The sequence below is a fragment of the Ursus maritimus genome, unplaced genomic scaffold (assembly GCF_017311325.1).
Source record: "Ursus maritimus isolate PB19 unplaced genomic scaffold, ASM1731132v1 scaffold_10, whole genome shotgun sequence".
NCBI classification, from domain to species: Eukaryota; Metazoa; Chordata; class Mammalia; order Carnivora; family Ursidae; genus Ursus; species Ursus maritimus.
The window spans coordinates 36,208,197-36,227,747 of record NW_024423344.1 but is presented as its reverse complement, the minus strand read 5'-3'; the positions used below and the strand labels follow the sequence as shown (position 1 = coordinate 36,227,747).

General features: G+C 35.3%; 1 protein-coding gene across 4 annotated transcripts in view; it reads right to left on the bottom strand.

Annotated features, from left to right (window-relative positions):
- Positions 1 to 19,551, bottom strand: part of TDRD3 (tudor domain containing 3) — a 163,835-nt gene that overhangs the window by 66,944 nt on the left and 77,340 nt on the right. For all 4 annotated transcript variants that reach the window (XM_040623391.1, XM_040623393.1, XM_040623397.1 and 1 more), the window contains 4 exons: positions 17,579 to 17,739; positions 10,910 to 11,051; positions 3,549 to 3,620; positions 962 to 1,111 (listed from right to left, as the gene is read on the bottom strand). In XM_040623391.1, the coding sequence (XP_040479325.1) occupies positions 962 to 1,111; positions 3,549 to 3,620; positions 10,910 to 11,051; positions 17,579 to 17,739 (525 nt within the window). The remainder of the gene's footprint in view (positions 1 to 961; positions 1,112 to 3,548; positions 3,621 to 10,909; positions 11,052 to 17,578; positions 17,740 to 19,551) is intronic.

Genomic DNA, 19,551 nt, shown 5'->3' with positions numbered 1-19,551 from the left:
TTAATAGAACACGATGGATATTGTGTGTGTGTGTATAAATACATATGATCCAAAGAAAAAAAAATTATTTTTTACTAAGTAGATTGAAGAATGAAAACTAACAAAAATGTTAATCCTTGAACTACTGATTTATCCTCTGATCTTTACCTGCATTCCAAAGTGGCATTTAGCCCAACTAACATAACTAACTCTGCCATAACGCAAAGTATTGCATTCGGTTGTTACTCTATTAAGAAAAGGAAGAGGGAGGGGCGCCTGGGTGGCATAGCGGTTAAGCGGTTAAGCGTCTGCCTTCGGCTCAGGGCGTGATCCTGGCGTTATGGGATCGAGCCCCACATCAGGCTCCTCCGCTATGACCCTGCTTCTTCCTCTCCCACTCCCCCTGCTTGTGTTTCCTCTCTCGCTGGCTGTCTCTATCTCTGTCGAATAAATAAATAAAATCTTTAAAAAAAAAAAAAAGAAAAGAAAAGGAAGAGGGAGAAAAGGGTAGTCTGTTAGCAAGAATTGTCAAGGAGAGGATGCCTGGGTGGCTTAGTCAGTTAAGCGTATGCCTTCAGCTCAGGTCATGATCCTGGAGTCCTGGGAGTCCTGGGATCCAGTGCTGAATCCTGTATGGGCTCTCTGCTCAGCAGGGGGTCTGCGTCTCACTCTCCTTCTCAGCTCCCCCACCCCCATGACTCATGCTCTCTCTCTCCAGTTCACTCTCTCAAATAAAAACAAAAAACAAAAAACAAAAAAAAGAATTGTAAAGGAGATCAAGAAAAAGAACATATGAGCAAAATGTATAAGCTTAAGACTCTGTAAGTTACCGTGGCATTTCTACCGATGAAATATGCAAGAAGGATGTGAAAAGTTTGTTGAATTAGTTACCTTATATGAAAAGACAATAATGATTATGAGTAACCTAAATAGAACATACTGACAACAAATAAGAGAAATTTATAATGATTTAGTTTCTTACTTCTTTGCTCTTTGCAACTTCTGCAATAGCAGCAGTTCTTTGCTTTTCGAATTCATCATTATCATTTGTCGGTTTAACAGGCATCGTAACTTGCAATGTCTTTCTTCGGTCAAGTTCTCTACTATCCACTTGGACGTGAGATATGCATTTCTGGTAATGAATAAAAATAAAACACTTCAGTATTTCCAAAAGAATTCAAGTTTTTAATAAGAAATACCTCAAAAAAAAATGTTTGTGTCACTGACAACAACTGAGAGCTCATAAAAATATAATTCTTTACCATAGATTTAAAAAAAAGGTAGAAATTGATTAAATTAACTTTTAAATAAATGTAACTGGTAAATAAAATGTAATGCTACATAAAAATGTGGCCAACTAAAATAGGGCACATATTTAAAACATACATTGAACCAAGAAATTTAGTTGCATTTTAGGATAATGACTTGAAATAATTCTAAATTTCAAACAGTCAATACTATTGTACAAGAAGAGATAAGTTCAGTTTTTTTATTAGAAGTCTGATTTCCGTATTATGCCGCAATATGCATATGAAGGTTAAATAGTATGGTTATTTTATTTTATTTTATTATTATTTTTTAAAAGATTTTGTTTATTTATTCGACAGGATAGAGACAGCTAGCGAGAGAGGGAACACAAGCAGGGGGAGTGGGAGAGGAAGAAGCAGGCTCATAGCAGAGGAGCCCGATGTGGGGCTTGATCCCATAACACCGGGATCATGCCCTGAGCCGAAGGCAGACGCCTAACCGCTGTGCCACCCAGGCGCCCCAGTATGGTTATTTTAAATATAAAGAGCTGTCTCTGAACTTATAAACCAAAAACTAAAAACATACTTGTTCTCTCAATCAGGCTACAAAGTTTTTGATTTTTAGTTTCATAAGATAAATTAAGAAAGCTATCACCGCATAAAAATAAGCCCCAAGTGCTGCTCTCCCTTCTAATCCTAGCAGTAAAAATCCTATAAAATGAACCTTGTCTCAACTTAATAAAAAAAGAAAAACATGCTATCAAACAAATATGTTATACAAATACAGATTTTCAGCAACATAAATATATCGTGTCGATACCAGAACACATCCAGCATTATCTATCTAACCCATGTACAAGGCTAAGATAAAATGAATAAGAATTTTTCAGAATGGGCTTTATAAAAAATATATTATCGGAAATATAACTTTTATTATATTTCCTAATTTAAAAAACTAAAAAACATTCTTCATAATCTTGAAATAATTAGATTATAAGTCTCTCTGAGCAATTCATGAAAGAAATATTATCACTACAATATTTAAGAAGAAAGCAAATTCTTGCAAACATATATTTATTAGATTCAAATACAAATTATCAGACTGTTTATGCTCAGTTTCCATTCTGAAGATTTATTACATTGGTAGAAGAAAGAATAGCAACAACATGGATCAGACTATCGGGCATCATGCCTCCTCTCATCTTGACCATGCCTTGCTCCAAAACATGGTAAAACTGGTGTATTTTTAAAGTATTTTCAAAATAGCCATGATGCAGGGATGCCTGGGTGGCTCACTCAGTTAAGCATCTGCCTTCGTCTGATGCCAGTCAACGGATTCTATCCATTTATCTCCTGATCAGCCAGATATCTTTTTCACACCAAAAAAAAAAAAAAAGCCGTTATGCTATAGCTCTGTTTCCCACCTGTTGTGTTCCCAACTCATCTTCACTGTGAGTTAGCTCTCGAAGAAAACTAAAGAGCAAATGCAAGGCAGATTACCAACAGCTAAATGCTGGTGGCATCATGAAGCAAAGAGAAAGATGCCACAGGCAATATTCTCAGACTCAGCAGGGATAAAGGAGGGAAAGATTGCAGGAGACTTGTGAATACAATTTAATGCTGAGTACAGTCGGGAAGACCCAAGATACCCACCAGCCAAGGTGTTACCTCAATGTAACATTTTGCAGAGAGTGGGTTGAAAAATAGGAAGTAGAACACTTTTAGCTTTTATGAGAGAAGGATCAGGGCTGCTGTGGTTAAAAAAATAAATACCAAATAGAAATAAAATTAAGTTCTTGCCTGACAGGGGTATTTGGATCAAGGCAGAAGAACAGAATCCAGGAGAGGACAGCTGAGACGGCAGGCCCTACTGAAGTGCACTGACGCCCTTCCCTGCCTGTGCTCTCACCTTTATGTCTCATCCTTCTGTTGACACTTTCATTCTCTCTCCCTCTTGTGTTTCTACTGACAAAGTGGGAAATTACAGCATACATTTGTCTTCTTACTTTTGAATTTCTCTCTCAAAAAAAAAAAAAAAAAGCCCCCCCATCCTATCTTAATTAGTTCTAAGTTGCTGCTGCTCAGGTGTGCCTCTTAATTGTTTCAATCTTTGGGTTAACAGCTCTTGAGAAAAGCATCTACACCAACAATTTAATTAAAGAAAAACCCTACAATTATTAAATTTCTGTATTTAATATATTTCCACATAACTCCCATGACCTCTAAATGAATAGTTCAGCACAAAACTAAACACAGTTTGAATACAAATGAAAAACAATTTTTTGCTGATTAAAATTCATCTCCCAATATGAAAGTCATTACCTGTCCAAAAGGCACAAAAGGAGGGGGTCCACCTTCAGTTCCAATATTACTTCTATTGTGTTTTGACAAGCTCTGTGAGAAAAGTGAGTCACAAAACAGAAATTATACCATTTACAATGTACAATGTACCAGGAATCCACTTACTTTAGTAGATTATACAGAGCAGGAAAAAAAGTCTTCTATAAATTATTTCAAACTACATAAAATATTTTATGTAATTAGGCAATAATTAGGCAAAGGTTCTCCCCTCACCTCCCCATATTAAACTACACATTCAAATACAATTTTCAGAAGTAACTACCAACCTGCTCCCATAAAAAGAAAAGTTAGAAAAAAAAAAAAAGACCCTTCTCAACAAGGGGTAAATTCAAGACAACAAACATAAAGAATTTCACTTTAAAACATATTAAAACTATAATCTGACAGACAAATATTACCTAGAAATGATCTTCAAAATAAATTTTTAGACATAAAAACTATTAGCAAACAACATACTTGTTATATTGTGATAAAATAAAAAAATGTATATATTTGATCTTCTTCCCCAGTTCCTGAAACAGAGCTCCTAAAACCCTCAGAATTTCCTGAGTGATAGGGGTGACGGGAACATCTTCTGTTACTCATAATAAGCTTCTTTGAGGACACCTGAGTTTACGATAATGAGGCAAGTATTGATGGGCCCCCAGATAGCTCCAGGATGGGGGGATGGTTGCTAGATTAGAAGGAAGGAGTCTGAGCTAATCACCAATGTCCAGTGGTTTAGTCAATCATGCCTACATAATGAGCCTCCACTGAAACCCTAAACAATGAGGTTCAGAGTTTCCAGGCTGGTGAACATATCCATGTGCTGGGAAGGTAGAACACACCCAATTCTACAGGGACAGAAGCTCCTGTGCTAGGGACTCTTCCACATCTTATACTTCTTCATCTGGCTGTTCATTTGTATCTTTTATAATATCCTCTATTGCAAACCTGTAACAGTAAGTAAAGCGTTTCCCTGAACTCTGTGAGCCATTATAGCAAATTATCAAACCTGAGCAGGGGGTCATGAGAATCCCCAATTTGTAACCACACTGGACAGTAGTGTTGGCAACCTGGGGACCCATTATTTGCAACTGGCAACTGCAGTCGTGGAGCAGTCTTGTGAGATTGAGTCCCTAAGCTATGGGGTCTGTACTAACTCTGAGTAGGGTCAGAATTGAATTAAATTTTAGGACATCCATGTGGTGTCTATAGAGAAGTGGAGAATTGCTTGGTGTGGAAAATACACACATTTGGTGTCAAAGTGTTGTGACTAGCAACAGTTCATAGGGATATTTATAATAAAAGTGATTTCTAATTATTTAAAGAGGTCATATTATTATAGTTTATGATATGGAGGTTACTTTTAATTATAGTAAAATTTCCTTAATAAAGTCATTTTTCAAATCAATTTATACTTTGAAGAAGTATTCAGCCCATTGTTCTCTAAATAAAAATAAGGTTCCAAACCCTACTAATTTTCTCCCTCTCATATGTAAGATTATAGAGAGAAGATTTGTTTTTGAGGTGTTAACATATGTCTGTTAAGCACTAGTTGTCATTTAATACATTTTTTCAACTTTAAAATCTCTTGAGCATCTTTAACAATTATCATTAGAAAATGTTATGTTTAAAATATGCTGTTAAATAGTGGGTGGAAAGAAGTTTTAAAAAAATCATCATGTGCACTTTTCAAACATTTTCTAGAGTTCCCAAATTATGTAAAGAATACTATGCATTTTAGGTAATTTATATAAAGAATACTAAGACTAGGGGCACCTGGGTGGCTCAGTTGGTTAAGCGTCTAACTCTTGATTTCAGCAGGTCATGATCTCAGGGTCATGAGATGGAGCTCCACATCAGGCTCCGTGCTCAGTGGGGAGTCTGCTTGAGTTTCTCTCCCTCTGCCACTCCCCCCATTCACACTCATGGAGCGAGTGCTCTCTCTCTCTCTCTCTCTCTCATAAATAAGTCTTAAAAAAAGAATGTTAAGACCAAAGGCAGTAATACTGTTTAGTTGATTAAGCAAAAGTAATTTAAACTGTATAGGAATGTCATATTTCTTTACAAGCTATTCTTGAGATTTTAACCTATTAAAAAAAATAAAACCAGCAGGGGTGCCTGGGTGGCTCAGATGGTTAGGCATCTGCCTTTGGCTCAGGTCATGATCTCCAAGTCCTGGGATCAGAGCCCCACATCAGGCTCTTGGCTGGCTCATCAGGGAGCCTGCTTCTCCATCTCCCTCTGCCTCTCCCCCTGCTCATGTGCTCTCTCTGTCTCTCAAATGAATAAATAAAATCTTAAAACAAAACAAAACAAAAAACAGCAAATCCATACAATTATCTAGGGGTCCTTTTCTCAGCTTCAGTTTAGATATAAGAAAAGGATTATTCAAACATCAATCATTTCAATTTATAGTATAACTTCCTCAAAAAGCTCACATAAGCTGCTAATAATACCATCTCTCAATACACATTATACAATTTAAAACACAGGATTTCTACTTCTCATCCTGATGAATGCACAAAAGTCAGACTTCATCTCTATCTATAAACAAGTAGGAATCTGGACAACATGTAAGAAACAACTGTTTAAGACACAGAACAATAAGTAGTGCAGGACTATAATCCCTGAAAGAAAGAGAAAAAAACAAAACAGATGAGCTCTGCATTTCTGCTCAGAAGCATGATGCAGACAGAGAGCATAGACAGTCAAGTTGAGAAAATGAATTTCATGGTTTAGGCTGGTTGAAGCAACTGGAAGTTGTAGGGCGGAGTTTTGTAAAAGAGGGACCTGTAGAGAAAAGAGGCCCCAGAAACCAACATACGAATTCCCTGAAGTCATTGCTGGGAACCAGAATGAGCAAAAAACAACAGCAAGTTGTAAGCTTCCATTTATAATAGCATCAAAAAGAATAAAATACTTGGGGATAAACTAAAGTAAAGAAACCTGTATACTGAAAACTACAAAAAATGCTAAAAGAAATTAAAGATGATACCAATAAATATAAAGATATCTTGTGGTCATGGATTGAAAGAATTAATATTGTTAAGATGTCAATACTACTCAAAGTGGTCTAGAGATTCAATGCAATTCCTATCAAAATCCCAAGAAGTTTTTTTTGCAGATATAGAAAAATTCATCCTACAATTCATATGGAATCTCAAGGGACCCTGAATAGCCGTAACTATCCTAAAAAGGCCTCACACTTCTTAATTATACAACTTACCACAAATTACTATAATCAAAATAGTGTGGTACTGGCATAAAGACAGACATATGGAACAAAAGAATAAAGAACCCAGAAATAAAGCCTTGCTTGCGCATGTGGTCAAATGATTTCTGATGAGGGTGGACAAGACCATTCTTTGGGGAAAGGAAAGATACGGTGCTGGGAAAATGGGTATCCACATGCAAAACAATGAAATTGGACCCTTAGCTTGTATCATATGCAAACATTAATTTAAAATGGATCAAATACCTAAATTAAAACCCATAAAAATCTTATAAGAAAACACAGAAGAAAAATTTCAGTACACTGCATTTAGCAATGATTTCTTAGATATGACACCAAAAGCACAGGCAAAAAAGAAAAAACCATGAAATTAAACTTCACCAAAATTAAAAACTTTTGTGCATCAAAGGACACTATTGACAGAGTGAAAAGGCAACCCACAGAATATGAAAAAATATTTGTAAGTCACACCTCTTGATAAAGAATTGACATCCAGAAAATACCAAGAACTCATATGACAAAAAAACTAAACAACCAGTTAAAAAACGGAAAAAGGACTTAAACATTTTTCCAAAGAAGATATACAAATGGCCTACGAAAGGCTACTAAGTATCAACTAAGCATTAGGGAAATGAAAATCAAAACCACAATGAGGTTCCACTTCACACCTATTAAGATGATTATTACAAAAAATAAAATAAAGTAAAATAAAAAGGATTGGCAAAGATGTGCAGAAATTAGATTTCTTGTGCATTGCTGGTGGGAATATAAAATGGTGCAATCACTGTTGAAAACAATATGGAAGTTACTCAAAAAATTAAACATAGAATTACCATATGACCCAGCAATTCTACTTCTGGTTATACGCCCAAAAGAACTGAAAGCAGAAACCTGAACAGATACTTGCACAACCATGTTCATAATAGCATTGTTCACAATTAGCCAAAAAGTAGAAACAACCCTAATGTCCATCAACGGATGAATGACGAAAATGTTACCACACACACAATGACATAGTATTCAGCCTTAAAAAGTCAGGCAATTCTGACACATTTTACAACATGAATGAACCTTGAAAACATTATGCCAGGTGAGATAAACCAGACACTAGAGGACAAATATCATATGATTCCATTTATATGAAGTACCTAAAGTAGATGAGTTCATAAAGACAAAGTAGAATGGTGATTACCAGGGACTAGAAGTGGCTGTAGGGGGATGCGAAGTTATTTCATGGGTATGGAGTTTAAGTTTTGGAAGACAAAAATTCTAGAGATGGATGTGATGGTTGTATTAACAATATAAATGTATTTATGCCACTGAATTTTACACTTAAAATGGTTAAAATGTCAAATTTTATGTTATGTATACATTACCATACATACATCCCAAAGGAAAAAAAAACAAACCAGATCTGTCATGGGAACAGGGTAAGAGGCACTAAGATGTTACAGAAACTACATTACTTTGCAAATTACATCTTGTTCAGAACTCTCTAGAATTTGTCTTTATCCAACATACAAAACATTTCGAGGTTTGAGTTTTTCTTCCTCATCACCGATCTATTACCAATTTGTTATAGCTACAACACCTGGACATTTAATTTAACTACTGCCCAATGTCCCCTATTTATTTTACAAAACGGTTAGGGCCCTCTTTCAAAATTAACTCTATGGTTTATGGTTTCTATGTGTGCCACCTGCCAGATGCTTATTAAATAATTGAATTCTCCATGGTTTCTACATCACTATGGTTACCAAATGAAAACAGAAACAACAGCTATGAAACCAAAGAGAACTATAATCATATTAAGATGTTTTTAAACTCTTTTTAATGTAAATTTTTATTGCCTCCTAACAAGAAAAAAAAACACAGCTTTCAGGAAACAAAACGCAACATAATATAATAAAACATTACAAGGACAACTATCAAACTACTAATAATCAGTGTGTGTGTGTGTGTGTGTGTGTGTGTGTGTGTGTGTGTTTTAGGGGTGAGGAAGTTTCTAGGAATGTTTTGACTCACTTTACAGTTAGTGAAGCAGTTCTGGCTGGGGTTGGGTAAATAATACAAGGTACTGGTCTGACTTGAGGGCATCTTACCACATTTAAAAAAATCTCTAATAATAAAAAAACAATTTATTAACTTGTGAAAAGCAAGAGCTACATGGAATGGGTGGGATTTCTCTAGGAAATTCAAAGTTCATAAACTTGGCTATTTATGTAAAACTTATCAAGCCACTTCCGAATTACTTACTTTTGTCACATTTTAACTAAACAATGCAGTTATGGAACATTATCTTATAATGCATAATACTGCAGACCTAAATGTAGCACATTAGTATATGTAATGAATACTAAGGAATAAAAAAAAGTGCCTAAATTTCTATTTCTATTTACCTCCCAAACAGAGGCACTTTCAAACTAAGAAAATAGAGAAGAATAATGTATCATAAAATAGCAAAAGCTTCTACTGCTATGCCCCTTGGCTCATTCTAGGTAACAGGCAAGATTTGAGGGTAGCACAAGAACATCAATTTTAGCAAAGAGTAATTAGTTCTATGTGCTTTGTAACTCACTCATTCCACAATCATTAGTTATAATGTTTTTTATATGTAAGGATCCAGGCTCTGGTTTAGAGATACGGGAAGTCTCAGATCTATCACCTACTAGCTCTCTAATCATAAAAGAAGTTATTTATCAGTTCTTTAAGTCCATTTTCTGATCTATATGGACATGGTACTCCCTCATAAGACTGTTAGGAGGATTACATGGTTTACTGATGCAAGAGCCCAGCATAATACTACAGACTGCTCAACAAATATTCATGGAATTGAACAAACGCACAAATAATTCTGACCTCAAAAAGCTTGCAATCTATTAAAGGAGATAAGTAAACATAATTTTAGTGTTAGGTAGAAAGTAATATGCTTCTTGATACAAATAAAAATGTTCCAAGAATTCCATAAGAAGCAACTACTTCACTTGGTAAAAAAGCAAGCATTTGACCAGGGTCTAAAAGCATGGGCCATGAAGGGATCAGGAGAAAGAGAACAAGATGAATGATATAAATGTGGGAAAATTTTTTCCCCCAAAAGTATAACTGAGGAAAGCATAGAGAATCAAAGAAAGAGTAAGTAGTTCCATTTGGTTAGAACAAAATCCATGTAAAATAATTTACAAAGTTAAAAAGGAAAACTGGAACCAGGGCTAGACTGTGAACAGCCTTGAATGCCGAATTAAGGCATTTGACATAAAAGCAGGGTGTGATGTGTTCTGAGTGATGCTGAAGGAAGATAATCTTGAAGAAATATATAAAATAAATTAGAATATGGAGAAAGGATATATGGAGAGACCCGTAAAAAGGCTACTGCAATAGTCCGGGCAAGAGATGCAAAAGACTTAAACTAAAATAATCAAGTTGTGAATATTTTAAAAAATAAGCTAAAAAAAAAAAGACAAACTATAGCAACAACAATGGAACTGGAGAGCAAGGGATCGATTTAAGATCTGACTGCAGTGGATCAAGAGCATTGATTGCTGGAGGCAAACTAGAGACAAAATCATGAGATAACCTAGATGACTAAGAGGATGAAGATATCACTTATAAATGGGGAAAACATCAACTAACATGCCTGGGAAGACAATGAATAAGAATATCTCCATTAATGTGAAATTCTATATATAAAATTTGCTTTCAGTTGTATGTATGTGTGATTGTACATGAGATACAGACATACATTATATTCATATATATTCACAAACACTAGTTTTTTGCAAAATTATACACAGATACATTACACATAGTTTATAAATGGCATCTTGGGAGTTTTGAAAACTTGTCAGTAAAGAATTACTCTTTAAAATATGTACTAAAATGTAGTGAATACTGAAAATGACACCTGCTCAAGACAAAGAATATTTCTACTTTAACAAAGGTAGATAGTTTTCTATAAAGATCACTGTGTTCCATGTGATTCAACTCTGACATAAAAGACTAGTTTTACTGTTCATTTTGGGAAGATCTCCTTAAAACACAGAATACAATTTAAAAAAAGTACAGTTTTTTTTAAAGTTCAAGCCATTTTTTCTTAGTTTACACTTACTCTCTGTAACTCCCATTTCTCAATAAGGTGTTCTACTTCACCACCAAGAACTGTGGTGTTAGAGTCATTCAAGAGCAGGAATCCATTTTTTATATCCACAATGCCTGAGAGCTTCACTTTAGTTCCAGGTGGTGTATTCAGGCTAAAGCAGAGCAAAAAACAAACAAACAAAAAAGAGTTAAAACACACTGAATCTCCTTCCGCAAACTGGAATTCAGTCCTAAACCTGGCCAAGTTCTTCAAACCACACTCATACAAAAACTTTTTTTTCAAGAGACTGGCTATATAGTGCGAATAGATCACCTACAGGGAAGAGGTCTGAAGACCAGGTCCAAGGCTGTCACTTTTTACCTTACTGACAAATGAACCTCAGTTTCCCCATTAAAAAAAAAATGTGGACAATAAAAATCACACCTCACTAATTTGCAGTAAAGATAAACCAAATAAGAGATATGAAAATACTTTCTCATGCTGTGCATGGCATGCCGTACAAATGGAAGATGTGCCATTTTTCCCTCTGAGTTTTGACTATGCATCGCAAAGATACATTATGTGCAAAATTAAATTTCAATACACGAAAAGATATCTGACCAGTAATAATCCTAGAAATTTTACATCTATATGAGTTACCATAATCCATACAAAACAACACTCTTTTTTGTTAACCATCTAAAGATCAAATGAGAGTTATTTACTTTAAAGTTTACTAATCTTAAAAGAACTTGTCTGTGATAGGCTAAATATTATCAGACTTAGGGCAAACAGTACACCATGACCCCTTTTACAAAAGCCAGAGACAAAATGTTTATCCCCCTACCAGCTGCTTGGTAAAAGAAACAGTGGAAGGAACCATTTCATTATTGAGATTTATTATAAAGTAAAAGCACAGATACCGTGTCCTACCCCATCTCTTTGCACATGCAGCAAGGGATAAAGTACTCTAAATAGGAGTAAAGACTATTCTCAAACACTTAGGACAAATTAGAAAATCAGGCTGAAATGGCTTCATCTTGTCCACATTTTTAAAGTTCAGGATATTCACCATGTGCTGATATATATGCAACAGCAAAATCAGTGAAAGCATTGATATCTTTGGTCTATTTTGAAGAAAGATGGTTTGAAAACAATAAACAAGAAGAAATAAAATACACCCATTTTTAAATCCTCAAAGATCTCTTAGACAGTAAGACATTATCTGGTAAACACTATTCTGAGGATCCCTAGCTTTGTCATAACATGTAACTTATAGAACAAATAGTCATAAAGAGCCGTGCCCAACCTAACCCTTAAGGAGAGAACTCTGTGGTAGTGAATAACTAAGGACAGTATTTATCAGGCTTCAGTATCAGCAACAATTGAATACAGTTATACTAAGTGAAGTTTTTCCCAATTTCAGGCAATCAGCAGATCCAGGTTTTCATAACTCCGTATCATCATTTAAGGATTAAAAAAAGTTTCAACTATAGGATGTATTATACTCTTTACTTTAAAGAAACTACTATAATTACTGCATTGTATCATTTACATAAAACTTATTCTTAAAAACCATTTTTAGCCAATAATTTCTTACAAATTGGTGAAATTGGAAAACGCACTGAAAATCTAGAAACATATATTAGCAATAGAAGAAACTACATAAGAACTTAAAAGACTGGATGCAAATTACAGGGATGTTTAAGTTATGATAATATAACTTTAAAACTAAAAGCTAATCTGAAAACAAATGACAAACTAATTTTTGTATAAAATGACTATACCTTTCTCAAATTCTCCCTAATAGGTTAAGAGGAAAAAGTCATCAAATTATTTGAAGATGTACTTAAAATTTCATCAGGATAATTGATAAAAAGTCCCACTCACCAGATAAAATGATAGTTCTATTCCCACAAAAGGATAAATAGGCAATAAAATTTTAACATAATTTTTAATACATCATATCTTCAGGGCCCTAACTAACCCTTATTCAGAAAGCATATTTTGGTTTAATTACTATTTTTATTGGCACCCCAAAGTGCCTCTACTCTCTCTTCAGTGCAATTTTTAAAAACCTAGTTACCTACGCCAGTTAGAATGGCAAAAATTGACAAGGCAAGAAACAACAATTGTTGGAGAGGATGTGGAGAAAGGGGATCCCTCCTACATTGTTGGTGGGAATGCAAGTTGGTACAGCCACTCTGGAAAACAGTGTGGAGGTCCCTTAAAAAGTTAAAAATTGAGCTACCCTATGATCCAGCCATTGCACTACTGGGTATTTACCCCAAAGATACAGACGTAGTAAAGAGAAGGGCCATATGCACCCCAATGTGCATAGCAGCATTGTCCACAATAGCTAAATCGTGGAAGGAGCCGAGATGCCGTTCAACAGATGACTGGATTAAGAAGATGTGGTCCATATATACAATGGAATATTACTCAGCCATCAAAAGAACGATTTCTCAACATTTGCTGCAACATGGACGGCACTGGAGGAGATAATGCTAAGTGAAATAAGTCAAGCAGAGAAAGATAATTATCATATGGTTTCACTCATTTATGGAACATAAGAAGTAGGAAGATCAGTAGGAGAAGAAAGGGAAAAAGAAAGGGGGGTAAATGGAAGGGGGAATGAAACATGAAAGACTATGGACTCTGGGAAACAAACTGAGGGCTTCAGAGGGGAGGGGGGTGGGGGAATGGGACAGGCTGGTGATGGGTAGTAAGGAGGGCACGTATTGCATGGTGCACTGGGTGTTATATGCAAGTAATGAATCATGGAACTTTACATCAAAAACTAGGGATGTACTGTATGGTGACTAACATAATATAATAAAAAATATTATTTAAAAAAAAGCTATAACAAGACAAATAAACACAAAAACAGCGAGAAGTGGGTGTTTAAAAGTTGAAGCCAATCAGGAAGTAGGACAGAAGAGTTGAAAAAAGCACCCCAGAGAAATGCAATGTCCACTGAAGGCAACACAGTCCATACCGGCTCCTGGCATATCCTCTCTAGCGAGTTATTCTCCTTTGCTTCTAAGATAACCACTAACCAGTACAACTTTGATAAAAGTCTCCCAAATGTTCACATGTAAGAACAGTTCTGTAGGCTGTTGCTTTTACAGCAACAAAAGTAGACATGCTACTTCAATGACGAGCCAATGAGCAAGTGGTAGTATTTTTTTTTTCAATTGTCAAATTGCAATAAATTCAACAAAAGAAGACAGTTAACAACATAAGGGACCCTCCTCTCTGGACGATCTTGTGTTTTCATTTAGCTCAGAGAAATACACAGCAGTAAAATCAGAGAAGCGGCCATTACATGACAAGTCTTTCTGAGTCATTTGTGAACTCCTCTGTAGTGGGTTTAATTGAATTTGTCAAAGGAGGAGAGGCTGTCTTTCTCCATAAAGGTAGGAACCCTCCCACTCTTCAAAAAGACAACAGGGGCACCTGGGTGGCTCAGTAGGTTAAGTGTCCAGCTCCTGATCTCAGCTCAGGTCTTGATCTCAGGATTGTGAGTTCAAGCCCTACACTGGGATCCATGCTAAGCGTGGAGCCTACTTAAAAAAAAAAAAAAGACAACAAAACACAAAATCAACAAAACCTGCTTTGTATATAAAAATCAGTATTTTAGACAAACATATATCTTCTAAGGAAGGAAGTGCCTTTACCAGAGACAGATACAGGTTGAAGGAAGAACAAAAAAGAAGGGAAATTATTGAGCATGGCTTGGAGGGCTCAACCTATCACATTTCTTCCCATATACCACCATCCCAAATTGCCTAAACTCTTCCAAATGAACTTTTCACTCATTTGTTTTCAGGACAAAATGTCCCTGCACGTGCTATTCCTCCCTCTCACCATTCTCGAAATACCTATTCATATTTTAAGTCTTATTTCTGGCTCCCCCAATAGCGTCAATTTTTTAGATTCCTAATCCTTTTTTTTCTATTTTTTTAAAAAAGATTTTATTTATTTATTTGTCCAAGAAAGAGAGAGAGCGACAGGGAGAGAGCAGCAGGCAGAGGGAGAAGCAGGCTCCCCGCTGAGCAAGGAGTCTAATACGGGATTCGATCCCAGGACCCTGGGATCATGACCTGAGCTGAAGGCAGACACTTAACTGACTGAGCCACCCAGGCATCCTGACTCCTAATCCTTTTAGTTGACATATTTATTATAACTTTTTTTTTAAAGATTTTTATTTATTTATTTGACAGAGAGAGAGAGACAGCCAGCGAGAGAGGGAACACAAACAGGGGGAGTGGGAGAGGAACAAGCAGGCTCCCAGCAAAGCAGGGAGCCCGATGAGGGGCTCGATCCCAGGACCCTGGGATCACGCCCTGAGCCGAAGGCAGACGCTTAACGACTGAGCCACCCAGGCGCCCCATATATTTATTATAACTTATATGCCTATATGCCTACCTCATTAGCAGAGGAGCTATTTGGGGGCAAAATCTAAAGGTTTTTTTTTTTTTTTTTTTTTTACCTTTGTACCTCTAGCACCGGATAAAGGGACTGGAGCACAGCAGATGCTAAACGCTTGTTAAATGCTCGCTTAGGAGAGAAATATGGTCTAGGAGTTTATATTATGTGAAAAAGCTCAAAGGACCCAGAGCAGCAAACATGAGCATATAAAACAACACTACAAATGTCCAGTGAAAATTCCCACCTTGGAAAATTGCTCAAACTGAAATAGTGGGGACATAGATGATAAAGGAAACATTTCCCTTCCTTCTCATCGCTTTTCTCCATCCCAACAGGAATGCCAACTCTATGCAGAACAGTGAAATTGGACCGCTGTCTCACAACACTCACAAAAATTAACTTGAGATGGATCAAGGACTTAAATATAAAACCTGCTACCTAAAGCTTCTAGAATAAGGCACAGGAATGAAGCTTATCAGTATTGGTCTTGGCAATGATTCTTTGGACATGACGCAAAAGTACAACGACAAAAGCAAAATATCAACAAATGGAACCACATCAAACTCAAAAGCTTCTGCACAGCAAAAGAAACAACAAAATGAAAAGACAATGTACGGAATGGGAGATAATTTTTGCAAACCATATATTGGATAAGGGGTTAATATCCAAAATATATGAAGAATTCTGTCAACATAATAAAAAACAATCTGATTTAAAAATGAAAAGAACAAAGCAGACATTTTTCCAAAGAGGACAGGAAAATGACCAAAAGGCAGGTGAAAGCTGCTCAACATTACTAGTCATCAGGGAAATGCAAATCAAAACCATATGACCTATCACCTTACACCTCTTAGACTGGTTATCATCAAGAACACAAAAGATAACAGATGTTGGAGAGGATGTGGTGAAAAGGGAACTCAAACATTGTTGGTAGAAATGTACACTGGTCCAACCACTACACGAAACAATATGAAGATTCCTCAAAAAATTAAAAATAGATCTACCATACAATCCAGCGATTCCACTTCTGGGTATATCTCCAAAAGAAATGAAAACAGGATTTTGACCAGAAATACATACTCTCATGTTTACTGCAACATTATTCACAATAGCCAAAATATGGAAGTAACTCAAATGAATGGATAAAAAAGATGTGGTACATATACACAATGGAATATTATTCATCATGAGAAAGAATATCCTTCCATTTGCAACAACATGGATGGACCTCAAACTATTTTGCTAAGCAAGATAATTCAGACAGAGAAAGACTATATGGTATCATTTATACGTGGAATCCAAATAAGTTAAACCTGTAAAAAGAGAATAAAATGGTGGCTACCAGGAAATGGTGGGGAGGGATAAGATTAAAGGTGTTTAAGGGTACAAATTTGTCATGGGTAGTAAATAAGCCACAGAGATCTAATACACAGTATAATAAACACAGAAAACAATATTATATTAAATTATGTAATGTGATAAATACTATTACATTAGCAATCGTAATATATAAGGGTATCAAAGTAAAATGCTGTACAATTTAAACTTACACATTGTTACACATCAAATTTATGCAAATAAAAATAAAAACTTCTCATAAAAATAGCAAAAAGAAGAATTTGGAAAATTGTTCCTTATGGAGTTCCTTATCCTCTCAGAAAGTGAGTGGCACTTGTCTCTAGCTTCAATCATTTCCTAAGGAAACTTTCCTAGTGTGATGGACACAGTTGTTAAAGAAGAAATGGTAACATATTTGAGAAATTGTTTGTTCTTGGAAATTTCTGAGTGACCTAAAATTTACTGAAAAAAATGGAAATTACTACTTTTCATACAAAAACACCTTGAATTTTTTTTTTTTTTTTAAGATTTTATTTATTTATTCGACAGAGAGAGAGACCGCCAGCGAGAGAGGGAACACAAGCAGGGGGAGTGGGAGAGGAAGAAGCAGGCTCATAGCAGAAGAGCCTGATGTGGGGCTCGATCCCATAACGCCGGGATCACGCCCTGAGCCGAAGGCAGACGCTTAACCGCTGTGCCACCCAGGCGCCCCGAATTTTTTAAAATAACATTTAAGGAAAGAGTAACTCCATTCCTATTTTCCTACATAGATAAAGTAGAAATACAAATTCTTTAATTTCTTTTGAAAAAAATTTAATAGGCACTTATAACAGTTCATTCCTTCTTTCTAAAATTCATAAAACAAAATCCATTTTGAATAGCACCTTCACGCTCTGTAACAAATATACAAATTAAAGTGTCAATCACCTTATTTTTGACATATAACTAAATTCCACAGCTGTGCAACTTATATGCCCATCAGTCATCTGCAAACGCAGCATTCTTGGTGCAGCCTGAGATTCTTCGTTGTCCTTTGGTGCAGCAACATTGCGAATTTTTTGAATTTGCAAAACACATGGACCTTCAAGCTGTCAAAACAGAAAGGAATAAATATCACTTTCTAGCCATGGGTTTGTTTTTCATTTATTCTGTTTCTCTCTTCCTTAATGGTCACACTTCATGATTTATAACAATTTCAATTAAATAAGGTCAAAAGTGAAATTATATAACATACATCAGGGATTGGGGATTTAAAGATAAAACTTCAGAAGGATCTTCTGAATTCATTAATTCTGAATGTATTTTCAGAACGTAATGAGGAAAACATAGTTGTATTTCTGGATTAAAGGTGTATTAATAGATGTTTTCAGTATTATGTGCTCTAAATTACTCACATGCGCCCCCTCATCTTCTCCCATGTACATTAAGGGATGATCTGGAATAAAAGAACTTGGTAATTTTTTAAGGGACATCAACTTTACAGCACCAGCTGGAAGGAGTGTTTACTGTTTAAAAACATCAAGTTTAAAGTACACCCTCTTCTGGCATTAATGAAGAATACAATAATCCAAAATTTAAACCATATAAAGTTCAAGAAGTGTGAGCCGTACTTGATCTATTTTCACATTATCTTTTTAAATAAATTTAAATCTAATGCTGTATTACATGCCTGGCACTAAAGAGAAGAAATGTTCTCTCTGGCCATATTTCAATCAAAGCCAAAAATAAAATTGATGGACTAACCAGCTCTTAAAAATTTTATATAATAAAATGCCTATGATATAATTGGGAAATGCTGGTAAAATCTGCTTACATGGCTGAAAAACAACTTTATCACAAGGTGGTATTTCCTACATTATAAAATATTATACCTTTCAGTAGTATCATACCTACAAAGGAAAAAAAAGGCTACTTTTTTGTTACATAGTGTTAAGTAAAATCTTTCTGTGCATATTAATGTAATTTATATTTTCAATAAGAAAAATGTGAAATGATTGACAAACAGTTACACTTAATTTCTTGAGTAAGCCTGTCCCAAGTTAACAAGTTTCTAATTCATATTTACCAGTATTTTGCCTATAGAGGAATAATTTTGTTATAAATTTAGCCCTAAAAAATATAATTAGAAAAAAGATTAAAATTTCATCTAATTTTCAGTTACCAAAAAAATCCCAAATTAAAACAAGTCCAAAACCTTTAACAAGTACAGATAAGCTGTGAATTCAGGATGAACGTTTCCTTTCGGTTTGTTAATGCCCTTAGAATAAGGACATTTAAATTAAACCACAGGCAGGTTATAGTTATTATAATGCTTATCATTCTCTTTATTTTACTACTCCTAATATTTTTACTTTAGACATTGACAGCTTGTGCTGTCCAATATGGTCTACCAACCATATACGACTACTTAAATTTATATTTACATTAATTAAAATTAAATGAAACTTAAAATTCATCTCTTGAGTAATATTAGCCATATTTCAAATGTTCTATATGTGGACAACACAGATACAAGCTGTCTGCATCACTACAAAAAGTTCTATCAGATAATCGATGATCTAGATCTATGTGTTCCAAAGTGAGACTCATGCATCCTAGGGAGAGCATATCCATTGAATCGTGACAGGAAAACTTTTGCTTCTGTTTAATTCTTAGTAAGAAAGAAATTAAACTTTCCTGGTGTTTCTTATCCAGCATGACACGGGCACCCTAACTCGGTCATACGAAATACAGATCACAATGTATTTTTATGGAACTGGGGAGTTCTACATTCCATGAAAGTTTACAGGACACCTTTGCTGGTTTGTTTGCTTTCAATGTGTTGTAACTGCTTTTTGTGTGCGGTTAAATGGATATATAGATTATATTACCTAGTTTTAACCATTAATGTTCACAAAATA